The following is a 12,768-nucleotide window of genomic DNA, read 5'->3' as shown; positions in this document are numbered from 1 at the left end:
GCCAGAGATTGATTTAAAGCAATTGTTTCTAACTTGTTATGGAGGTAGTATATTATAGATCAGCCGCTGTCTGAGAGAAAATAGCTGGAGGAGGGTGATATGTCTGTCATGTCATCTTGTACCCTGGACTGCTGGACTCTGTTATGTAACTCTAGAGTCATGCTGTTTACTCAGCAACATGCTGTTTCAGATTTTGAATGTTCAGCCTTTGAAATGGATTATATTAAGGGGCATTTTTGCAATCAAACTAAATGTTTTGTTTGAAAACAAAAATAACTGACAACGAGAAGTTTGATCTAATTTATTTATCAAATATTTAGATTTTGAAGTGCATGATAGTTGCCATTACCTCAAACACATTGCAGCTAAATTATTTTTTTGTTCTAAAGTAAAGTATTTAAATTAATTTTAATCTTAATATTGTCTGTATTATCTGTATGATATGTACACTAATTACAATATTAGTAACAAAAGTATGCAATAAATATTTAATATATGAGTATATATATATATATATATATATATAATATATATATATATATAATATATATATATATATATATATATATATACAGGTCCTTCTCAAAAAATTAGCATATTGTAATAAAGTTCATTATTTTCTGTAATGTACTGATAAACATTAGACTTTCATATATTTTAGATTCATTACAACACAACTGAAGTAGTTCAAGCCTTTTATTGTTTTAATATTGATGATTTTGGCATACAGCTCATGAAAACCCAAAATTCCTATCTCAAAAAATTTGCATATTTCATCCGACCAATAAAAGAAAAGTGTTTTTAATACAAAAAAAGTCAACCTTCAAATAATTATGTTCAGTTATGCACTCAATACTTGGTCGGGAATCCTTTTGCAGAAATGACTGCTTCAATGCGGCGTGGCATGGAGGCAATCAGCCTGTGGCACTGCTGAGGTGTTATGGAGGCCCAGGATGCTTCGATAGCGGCCTTAAGCTCATCCAGAGTGTTGGGTCTTGCGTCTCTCAACTTTCTCTTCACAATATCCCACAGATTCTCTATGGGGTTCAGGTCAGGAGAGTTGGCAGGCCAATTGAGCACAGTAATACCATGGTCAGTAAACCATTTACCAGTGGTTTTGGCACTGTGAGCAGGTGCCAGGTCGTGCTGAAAAATGAAATCTTCATCTCCATAAAGCTTTTCAGCAGATGGAAGCATGAAGTGCTCCAAAATCTCCTGATAGCTAGCTGCATTGACCCTGCCCTTGATAAAACACAGTGGACCAACACCAGCATCACTGACTGTGGGTACTTGACACTGGACTTCAGGCATTTTGGCATTTCCCTCTCCCCAGTCTTCCTCCAGACTCTGGCACCTTGATTTCCGAATGACATGCAAAATTTGCTTTCATCCGAAAAAAGTACTTTGGACCACTGAGCAACAGTCCAGTGCTGCTTCTCTGTAGCCCAGGTCATGCGCTTCTGCCGCTGTTTCTGGTTCAAAAGTGGCTTGACCTGGGGAATGCGGCACCTGTAGCCCATTTCCTGCACACGCCTGTACACGGTGGCTCTGGATGTTTCTACTCCAGACTCAGTCCACTGCTTCCGCAGGTCCCCCAAGGTCTGGAATCGGTCCTTCTCCACAATCTTTCTCAGGGTCCGGTCACCTCTTCTCGTTGTGCTGCGTTTTCTGCCACACTTTTTCCTTCCCACAGACTTCCCACTGAGGTGCCTTGATACAGCACTCTGGGATCAGCCTATTCGTTCAGAAATTTCTTTCTGTGTCTTACCCTCTTGCTTGAGGGTGTCAATGATGGCCTTCTGGACAGCAGTCAGGTCGGCAGTCTTACCCATGATTGCGGTTTTGAGTAATGAACCAGGCTGGGAGTTTTTAAAAGCCTCAGGAATCTTTTGCAGGTGTTTAGAGTTAATTAGTTGATTCAGATCATTAGGTTAATAGCTCGTTTAGAGAACCTTTTCATGATATGCTAATTTTTTGAGATAGGAATTTTGGGTTTTCATGAGCTGTATGCCAAAATCATCAATATTAAAACAATAAAAGGCTTGAACTACTTCAGTTGTGTTGTAATGAATCTAAAATATATGAAAGTCTAATATTTATCAGTACATTACAGAAAATAATGAACTTTATCACAATATGCTAATTTTTTGAGAAGGACCTGTATATATACACACACATACACAGTTGAAGTCAAAACTTTACATACACATTTCAGAATGAAGTGAAGTGACATTCAGCCAAGTATGGTGACCCATACTCAGAATTTGTGCTCTGCATTTAACCCATCCAACGTGCACACACACAGCAGTGAACACACACACGCACCGTGAACACACACCCGGAGCAGTGGGCATCCATTTATGCTGCGGCGCCCGGGGAGCAGTTGGGGGTTCGGTGCCTTGCTCAAGGGCACCTCAGTCGTGGTATTGAGGGTGGAGACAGCGCTGGACATTCACTCCCCCCCACCTACAATCCCTACCGGCCCGAGACTCGAACCCGCAACCTTTGGATTACGAGTCCAACTCTCTAACCATTAGGCCACGACTTCCCATTTTTACACCCCGGCTCTTAATGCATGGTTTTTAATTAGTTAGTAATAGTATTATATATTTTCAGAATCTGCAAAATGTTAATTATTTTACCAAAAATAAGAGGGATCATACAAAATGCATGTTATTGTTTATTTAGTACTGACCTGAATAAGATATTTCACATAAAAGATGTTTACATATAGTCCACAAGAGAAAATAATCGTTGAATTTATAAAAATGACCCCGTTCAAAAGTTTACATACACTTGATTCTTAATACTGTGTTGTTACCTGAACGATCCAAAGCTGTGTTTTTTTGTTTAGTGATAGTTGTTCATGAGTCCCTTGTTTGTGCTGAACACTTAAACTGCTGTTCTTCAGAAAAATCCTTCAGGTCCCACAAATTCTTTGGTTTTCCTGCATTTTTGTGTATTTGAACCCTTTCCAACAATGACTGTATGATTTTGAGATCCATCTTTTCAAACTGAGGACAACTGAGGGACTCATATCCAACTATTACAGAAGGTTCAAACGCTCACTGATGCTCCAGAAGGAAAAGCCATGCATTAAGAGCTAAAACTTTTGAACAGAATGAAGATGAGTATATTTTTCTTGTTTTGCCTAAATATCATATTTTTTCATTTAGTACTGCCCTTCAGAAGCTACACAAGATACTTACATGTTTTCCAGAAGACAAATTAAGTTAAATTTACCTTGATCTACAAATTCAAAAAGTTTTCACGCCCCGGCTCTTAATGCATGGTTTTTAATTAGTTAGTAATAGTATTATATATTTTTAACTATATGATTAATATAATTAAATGCCAATAAATTAATATATATAATATAATATATATATATATTAGTAAATACATTCATGCAATTTAAATTGTGAAATATTTAATTTAATATTTAAATATTTATTACAATTTTATTGTCTGTATAATATGTATAATTGTTTTTTATATAAAAAATGATGACTCTGCTGTAGGTCGAACTCGAGCCTAAAACTATCCCAGTTTAATAGGAGACAGCTGTAACATTTAACATCAAGATCAGAAGAGATGCAGACAAAATGGCATCAAGTAAGAGTATTTGTTTCCATGAGCAGCTCTTTGTAGTGCTGTGGAGTAATAGCTTGATCTGGGGCTGAATTAAATGCTTGTAGGTGCCGTGAAGGGGAGCATCTCATCTCTCACCATTTCTTAAGGTCTTTTAAACTCCAAACTCCTCGGTGGTGTGAGCAGCAGCGCTGCTAAGCGGAAAGACAATCACGGCTCAAGAGCTCGACAGCCAGCCTTCAGTACATAATGGAGTACATTAACTGAGCCACTTCAGTGGGCAGCCTACCCTGCCTCTGTTTCTCTTTGTTTCTCTCGTTGCCTCTGTATTCTGTATCTTCTTCATCTCTCTCAAGATTTCTTTCTTTCTCACTGTCTCTGTGTTTTTGCATTGAATTTTATATTTCAAATTTTCTTCCCATCTGCTCTTCAGGTCAAATCAATTCATACTGCCAAACCATCAAGGAGTTCACATCTCAAAACCTGGGCAAGCTTTTCATGGCTGAAGCTCTTCAAGGAACCAAGCAGTTAGACTTGAGCCACCTACACTGTCCTATGATTGGTCAAGAGTCACCAGTTCCATTTTTATGACTTTTTCTGTGGCTCATCTTAATACAGTGTTCTATTGGTTTTAGATTTTTGTTTTAACATTACTAGACTAAAACATAAGCTTACAGGTCATTTTATTTAAGCATGTACAGTATAAATGCATATTAAGCGTATCAGCACGGACCAACTGTTATTTTTGAGAGGAACCCAATGTACCTGTCTACAATGTGTGAAAAGTGTTGGAAATTTGATTATAAATTGGATCGTGTCCACTTTTGAAATGTTCATTTAAGAGAGAGATGTGCCATCCTTCCAGCATGATTGTGTTTTCTTTTATTTTTAATGTTTGTGTTTCATATTTGTACAGGAACAAGTTGTCTTGAAGTCTTTTTGCTTCTTGAAGATTTTTCTTCCTTAAAATTATTTGGTCAGAAATCTCACTCTAATTATGCTATATTGCAAAGGAGCAATTTAGGGATCAAATCAGTCTATTTGTACAAGCCATTGTATTCTTTTAGCTAAATATGGATGGGAACAGTTGTAATTAGAGTACAGCGCTGTAAGGCTGCCCCCTTCCCTGTCAGTTTACACCAAGAGTCAGCTGCTGGACATTAATTTCAGCCCACTGTTCCCTGTAGTCGAGTGACACTGGGGTTTGCGTGACGTTTTCCACCCACCACCTCTCCACCGTCCACCCACAAGCTACCCGCTACAGTCATTAGCCTTCGCAGAATGTATTTTTAAATTTATTTCCACTTCACTTCAGGTGATTAAAGCAGATAAACCATGACAATAAAACTCTTGAACTTCAGCCGCCCTGATGGATGATTGCAAAGAGTTTGAGTCGTAATTGCAGCGATGAGCTTTTGACATAACACGACGTGCCCAGCCTTTCAAAGAGGAGTGCGCCATTAAAATCCAGCTGCATGAAAAGAAAAATAAAATGCAAAAAAGTTCTAGTTTTTAATGTCCTTTTCTACCTCTAGATACATCCCAAGTCACCTTTTGCAGGTGATTTACAGTAATTGCAGTACTGACCTTATGCCCTTGTAATTAAATACTATATCCTGACATGATGGAAATTATTCCATTTTATGAAATCAGGAAGGCTTTTGCTTACTGAAGTAAAAGACAGTTAATGACATAAATACTATAAATGTTCATCTGTAATAGAAAAAGATAAGTCAGAGGTCTCATCACTGATATCTTTTCAGGCACCTAAAGCATAGGTATATTTTAAAGTCGGACTTATTTCAGGGACATTTACAATTAAAGGAAAAATATTCCATGTTTTTCAACCATTAATGCTCATTTCAGAATTAATTTATACTTGTATTATAATTATATAATGTAATATTGATATTTTATAATATAATATTGATATATTCAACCTTAAATGCTTGTTTCAGAATTAATTTAGGCTATAACATAATTATATATTATGATATATATCTGCTTTATAATATAATTATATATTATTATATAATATAATATTGATATTATGCTTATATTTTCTCTTATATACTTTAGATAAAAAATCCACTGAGAAAGATGTTTTTGAAAAATCTCAAGAAATACAATAACTATTTGCTTGCAAATCTATAAAAGATAACAGTAATTCTATATAATTGTTTATAGAACGCACATAATTCCATGTTTTTCTTCCATAATAAATATATATAAATATTTATATATACATGCCATTATATTAAAAATGCTTGGTTTTATCTTATATAGAGGTGCATCTCAATAAATTAGAATGTCGTGAAAAAATTCTTTTTTTCTTGTAACTTATTTCAAAAAGTGAAACTTTCATATATTTTAGATTCATTGCATGTAAAGTAAAACATTTCAAAAGTTTTTTGTTTTATTACAGCTCATGAAAGTCAAAAATCAGTATCTCAAAATATCCCACGAGTAGAATCACCACGCTCAGACGTCATCAGGAAAAGGGTCCAAAGTCCTCTTTTCAGATGAAAGTAAATTTTGCATTTAATTTGGAAATTAAGGTCCCAGAGTCTGGAGGAAGAGTGGAGAGGCACAGAATCCATGTTGCTTGAAGTCCAGTGTGACGTTTCCACAGTCAGTGATGATTTGGGCTGCCATGTCATCTGCTGGTGTTGGTCCACTGTGTTTTCTGAAGTCCACAGTCAACGCAGCCATCTACCAGGAACTTTTAGAGCACTTCATGCTTCCTTCTGCTGACAAGCTTTATGGAGATGCTGATTTCATTTTCCAGCAGGACTTGGCGCTTGCCCACACTGCCAAAGGTACCAAAAGCTGGTTCAATGACCATGGTGTTACTGTGCTTGATTGGCCAGAAAACTCGCCTGACCTGAACCCCATAGAATCTATGGGGTATTGTCAAGAGGAAGATGAGAGACACCAGACCCAACAATGCAGATGACCTGAAGGCCGCTATCAAAGCAACCTGGCTTCCATTACACCTCAGCAGTGCCACAAACTGATCACCTCCATGTCACGCCGAATTGAGGCATTAATTAAAGCAAAAGGAGCCCCTACCAAGTATTTAGTACATATACAGTAAATGAACATACTTTCCAGAAGGCCAACAATTCACTAAAAAATTTTTTTTATTGGTCTTATGAAGTATTCTAATTTGTTGAGATAGTGAATTGGTGGGTTTTTATTAAATGTGAGCCTAAATCATCACAATTAAAAGAACCAAAGACTTAAACTACTTCAGTCTGTGTGCATTGAATTTATTTTAATGAAATAAATGAACTTTTCCACGACATTCTAATTTATTGAGATGCACCTGTACTGTAGATAGAAACCTTTTGAAACTAAATCACACATTTTCCAGGATCAAAGCCGTTTTCAAGGACACATTTCTGTCGATCTATAAAAGACAAATTCCATGTTTTTCTTCCATAAATGCTCATTTCAGTATTCATTTGATGTTTTCCCATTATACCACTACAAAGTCTCACTAATTTATGCAATTGATAACTGCCAAGATTTAACCTACTCCATGATTTCAGTCCATTTAAAGGCCTGTTGTTGTTTTTTTCCCTGACGGTTAATCTAGAGTTTAGCTAGGCTGACTCCTCACAGGTGATGAGCTGTGTTTGAATCTGCAATAATGGAGGGATGAATTTCTCCCTAAAGCCTCATTGATCTCTGTGTGTGTGTGTAAGGGGGCGGCTTAGAAGACATTGATTTGAGAAGCAGTAGTAGCGGGGTTGGCTCATTAGGAGCTTCCTTTGAACACTTTCATTGTGTTTGTTTTAGGCTGGTAAGCCAGAGGTGCTACAGCTTTTGTTCTATTATTGATGAAGTCCCACTCGTTTCCACACTTTTTGAGGACGTTGCTCCACAAACCAGCAGAAGTTGTTGTTTGATGTTTGTGTTAGTTGCACCTGTTTTTAAAGGCAATACTGTAAAAGGCCTGTGCTTCAGTTTAACTGCACCTGGCACTTTTTAGGAATACACTGTGGTATCCCACTTCTTTTAAGCATTTTTAAGGCACAAATTTAGTGTTTTTGTTGTTGTGAGAACTAGGATTGGTTAGAACACTATTATGTAGCAAAATTAACTTGTAAACCGATATGAAGTGGTAATTATTATTTTTTTTTTTTTTTTATGTTTAACATGTTACTTTAGAAAAACTGAATAGCTGTTATTTTGAAAACCCTCTAGGTCTTTTTTTCTTTTTATTACTTAATTACAAAAATGCTTACTTATTTACTAATTTGCTTTTTTTGTTCTTCGTGCTAGAAAAAAAATTCAGCATGTCGTACTTCATCATGGAAAGTGCCTCTTGGTGGAGGATGAAAATATTAAGTAAATCGTTTTCAGACAGATTTCAGCTTTTATTCTTGTAATTCTCAGTTCTTGATTCCAGAGAAGATGGAAGAATGATGCATTTAAGGCAGGACGTCATCAAAAATGTTTTTTTTTTTTGGAAGAAGCAATGTCAAGATGTTCTTAGAAACCACAATGGTCACTCAGCTTCCTTTTGACGACACACACACAGAACCCACATAAATGCAGGGCTGTCTGTGTTCGAACTAAAAGTGCAAATGAAAACTGAGCCCTTAAAGTTTTTGAGAGTAGCTATCCGGTTGCTCTGGTACAATGGTTACTGCAATCTTCTATAAACAGGAAATTCCTACTTTTCCACGCTAATATAGGTTCTGTAATAAGTACCTGTCTATATATACATGCCCAGTCTTGATAAATCACACTTTTCCAGGATTTTTTTCCTCCAACATTTCTTCTCAAAAGTTTCTCAAAAGATTTTTTAAGATTGTGTGTGTGTGTATAGCTAATTAAATTCTGATGCAACAATTCCATGCTTATGTCAACCAATGTTTTGTTTTGTTTGGAAAATGTTCTTTTAGTCAGGTGTTTCTCATTAAGGTAATTTTAAACTTGTTACGTGAATTTAACAAATGATGTGTGCTCGTAAATGTCATTTCCCATTAATTGAGTGCTTGTTATCGGGGAACACCTGTATTTAATAACCCACTATCAAAAGACCTTATTATTTAAAATGAAATAACAGAAAGAAAAAGAAAAGCCCTCAATAGCCTTGAAATAGTAGCGGGCTGAATACAGACTAAGTGAGGTCAGAATTTATGGTCTATGGTAAATAATTGCAAATGCTATTAACCTGAAACCCATTTAAACTCTTACTAATAGTGCACTCACAATAAATTGATACAGCAACGCTAAACGGCTTCCAATCATCCCTGCAGATATTTCTACTGTTAATTAATTAGAGCTCATCGTTTGCATTGCTGCTGCTGCTCCTAATGTCTTTTTATTGACAGGTCAGTGACAGATTCTGTCTATCTATGTGTGTTTGTATTTGTCTCCTGTCTGGCTGTGGCTCCTTCATATGTGCTTCACATTAATAAATGTGTTCTAATGGGTTTGTAGTAAAGCTGCAATCACACCTGTTAACACGTGCAGTAGTTGATCAGGTAATGTATGAGAAAATTCAAGATTTTTATTCGTCACATACACAATTATACAGAGTATAACCAGCAGTGAAATTACAAAATTAGTCCTTTGTTTTTTCCTCAACAACTGTAAATTCTTTTTATATTTATGTAAAGTTTAATATGCAACTTTCTACAACTTTCAACAAGCTGAATGTACTTTATAGTTCAATTAAAAATAAATAATCCACTGGTTCACCTAAAATAGATCTCAAAGAGTCTGTCTTAATGTTTTGAATTTCTCTCTCTCTTGTGTGTGTGTGTGTGTGTGTGTGTGTTTTAAATTAAAATTCCGGTGGAATTCAGACATTGCATGAGAGGAATGGATGTAATAACAAAGGCCCATGATGATTTAAGCAAATGTTTTAAACTCGATGGATTTATCTAATTTTAAAAGAAATAATACATTTCTCAAACACATTTATGTATGTTTGAAAAAAATGGGGCCTATTACTGTAAATGTAATAAACAGTGGTTTTGCAGAATCCCGTGCTACTGGTTGGGTTCAGAGTAATAAGAAGTGAAGTGTTTGCTGGTAAAGCCACTCACTAGTTACAGGGAAGCAGTTATGAGCTCATGGTAGTTCTAATGTAAATACACCTCTATGAATTACAGCAGAAACACACAGCATGATGCATACAGATGTCAATTCACCTTTATTTTTATAGCGCTTTATGCAATACAGATTGTGGCAAAACAGCTGAACAGTAATAAAAAGAAAAATAGCAGAATCAATTATGGAAACTCAACTATGATGACAGTGCAGCTCTAAAAGACGATAGTTTCATTATTTAGTTCAAGTCAGTTTGTTCAGTTAAATTCAGGTATGGCTACATGATAAATCGCATTTTAATCATCATCGTGAATTGTGCTTCTCTCAATTTATTAAACGTAAGATGTGTGCAGCGCAGCACTCTTAAAAATAAAAGTTTTAAAAGCGTTAGTGTGAGGAACATTTTAGAATCTATAGAAGCTTTTGTGCATTCTTAAAACTTCTTTACTGAACCAAAGATAAAAGAACATCAATTTTTAAGAGTTCTTATTTGACTGAAACTGTCCATTTAAATGCATTAGAACATAAGGCTGCTATACTTTTTTGTCTGGATGTTCAAACCATGTGTGACACTTTAGTTGGAATGATTTGCATATAACATTATGTTGGAGAACGGGTGATTTTTGGATTTCAGGCTCAGTACAGCAGCAATTGTTTTGGTTAACCTTTGAAGGGGAAGATCATTTTTGATGTTTCAGACTTAAAACTTGAAATAATTGCAGAGTTTTAGGGTGACTGAATAGGGTCTAGAATCACCTATGTTGGAAAACTATTACAGCTGTAATTTCCTTATACTGTAACTGGTTTTGAAAATTGTACCTTAAAAATCTGTATTGAGCAGAAAATTAAAATATAAAGCCAAGGCTCTGTACTGGAACAGTTTAGTTCGGATACATGATTTGATGCTGAATCTATTTACAATTGCAGCAATTACCTACTTTCTGACTGAACAGGAAATTAACTCTATTTCTTTGTTCAAAAGAAGAGGACGATTTTTACATAAGCACTGCACTGTGTCTTATATAAACTTGATATTCCTGAATGAGGAAAATTGGGGTCGGATGTGTCAATTGCGGATCAATAGGAAATTGCTCAGTTATTTTATTTTAGAGATGCACATCAGAAGAGTGATTTATTTCAAACTGAAATCTTGCCATATACTCTCATGAAATCTCCTAATATTCTCCTAACGCTACTGTTCAAAAGTAGTTTGTTTGTTTGTTTTTTTTGCTTTTGACAGAAGTCTTTTATTTTCACCATTGCTTCATGTATTTGATCAAGATTTCTATTTGAATATATTTTTAAAATGTAATTTATTCCTGTCATGGCAAAGCTGAATTTTCAGCAGCAATTACTCCAGTCTTCAGCGAATCCTTCAGAAATTATTTTAATATGCTGATTTGCTTTTTAACAAACATTTATTTTAATGTTATCTATTTTTCTTTTACTTGGTCATCTTGATAACTGTGAAATGACAGTGGCGGCATGGAAACGAACCTCCGTTCCCTTGCTTTTGAGAAAGGAAACTTCATCTGTAATGGAAGCGAATCTGCCACGAGGAAAGGGAGGATTCTGTGCTGTGAATGGCATTGAGCTTGGCCAATGTTAATGCCACCTGACAGGGCTGAGATTAAAGCTGGACAGAAGGTGGAAGAGCAGGGCCCTGCCTTTTGGACGGGGGAGGATATCGATGATGGCTCGCGGGGTAATGACATAGGGTTTAGTGCAGGTCAGAAGGATCAGCTAATGAAGACTTATGTGTGGAGGAGAGGAAAGCATTACTTCAAATCAATGCCGCCTAAGACCGAGCGCCTGATAACCTTGGTTCAGAATTAGCTGGCAGACCGTAAATTGTGAGCAGAGGCAGCGGAAATGCCTCTGACCTCTCATGCACAACACGCTGCTTATACAGACTCACACTCTCTCTAAGTCCTCTGCAGGCAAAGCGCTGTCAATATTGAAATAAGCCCGAGCAATTTGTTTTAAGAGGATGATACAGGAGAGGATGGAATTAACGAGCCAAGTCTCCTGTGTGTACGTGGATGTGCTTCTGAGCATCTTTAAAGAGAAAAAAATCTTTATCAATGCGTGCGGGTGGTCCACGTGAAATTTCAAGCCGTGTCAGCAGTCTCCTGTGGTGTGACATGCTGTAGTTCAGTTAAAACTACATTAAACCACTCTTAAAAAAATTTGATGTGAAGCTCAGTAATTCTCACACTACAGACCCAAGAGAAGTGCAAAAATCTGATTAAGTGAAAAACTTGATCTTGAAGTTATCCCTTGAAGATCTTGAAGTTATATAAAGTGGTCTCAAAAGGTAGGTCTATTTCGATATTTCAACTGTATTTATTTCACTGTAATTAATAAAAATAACAAAAACGCTTTCAATGAATGTAAATTTAGCAGATGTATTATGTAATTTCCCCTCAAGCTTTTACAAAAGCATTTAAATAAAAATAAGTTAGTAGCCTATTTTAAACACAATAGTGCCACTTTATTTTTGCTCCACCGACTAAATTAGATTCTAACAAAGCCACAGAGGAATCAACAATGCATCTCCGAGCAATGTAAAAGGTGTTTTAGAATAAATCAGTTGAATGATTGTTATATTAGCTGTATCTCATTTCGAAGGCTTCACCCTCTGGAGGTTGCATTTTTGGCCGTATATGTCACAGAGGATGTCTCATTTTAGAAAAGTAAGCAATAAATAAAGAAATCACAGTAAATTCTTTATTTTGGAATGTAATGTTACTGAAAAAAGGCAGCCTCAATGATGTACATAACGTCCGGAGGGTGAAGCATTCTAAATTAGCGACATCAGTTGACTGAATTATGAATTCTTCTCTACTATATAGTATTCGAAAACAGTATGCCAAAGAGCACTATTTACAAATTCAAGGTATTCGAATTGTAGGTGAAAAGTACCCGAATGACTTACTACTACTGCCTTTACTATCCCATGAGCCTACGGGAGAGAATTTCTGAATGGCAGTGAAGCGATATATCTGACCATGGTAGGTCATGTGATAATAACAAAATGGAGGATATTACATTCATACTACCCCATATAGAACACACTACTCAGACAGTAGGCCTATTTGATTC

General features: G+C 36.0%; 1 protein-coding gene across 1 annotated transcript in view; it reads left to right on the top strand.

Moving 5' to 3' along the window:
• eif3hb (eukaryotic translation initiation factor 3, subunit H, b) overlaps window positions 1–5,069 on the top strand; it is a 61,570-nt gene extending 56,501 nt beyond the window's left edge. The window contains exon 8 of the mRNA XM_079381467.1: window positions 4,025–5,069. Coding sequence (XP_079237593.1) covers window positions 4,025–4,182 — 158 coding nt within the window. The 3' untranslated portion in view covers window positions 4,183–5,069. The remainder of the gene's footprint in view (window positions 1–4,024) is intronic.
• The last annotated feature ends 7,699 nt before the right edge of the window (window positions 5,070–12,768 follow it).

The sequence above is a fragment of the Barbus barbus genome, assembly GCF_936440315.1.
Source record: "Barbus barbus genome assembly, chromosome: 27".
In the NCBI taxonomy this organism is placed as follows: Eukaryota; Metazoa; Chordata; class Actinopteri; order Cypriniformes; family Cyprinidae; genus Barbus; species Barbus barbus.
Note: the sequence above shows the minus strand (reverse complement) of the source record. Positions and strands in the feature narration are given on the sequence as shown.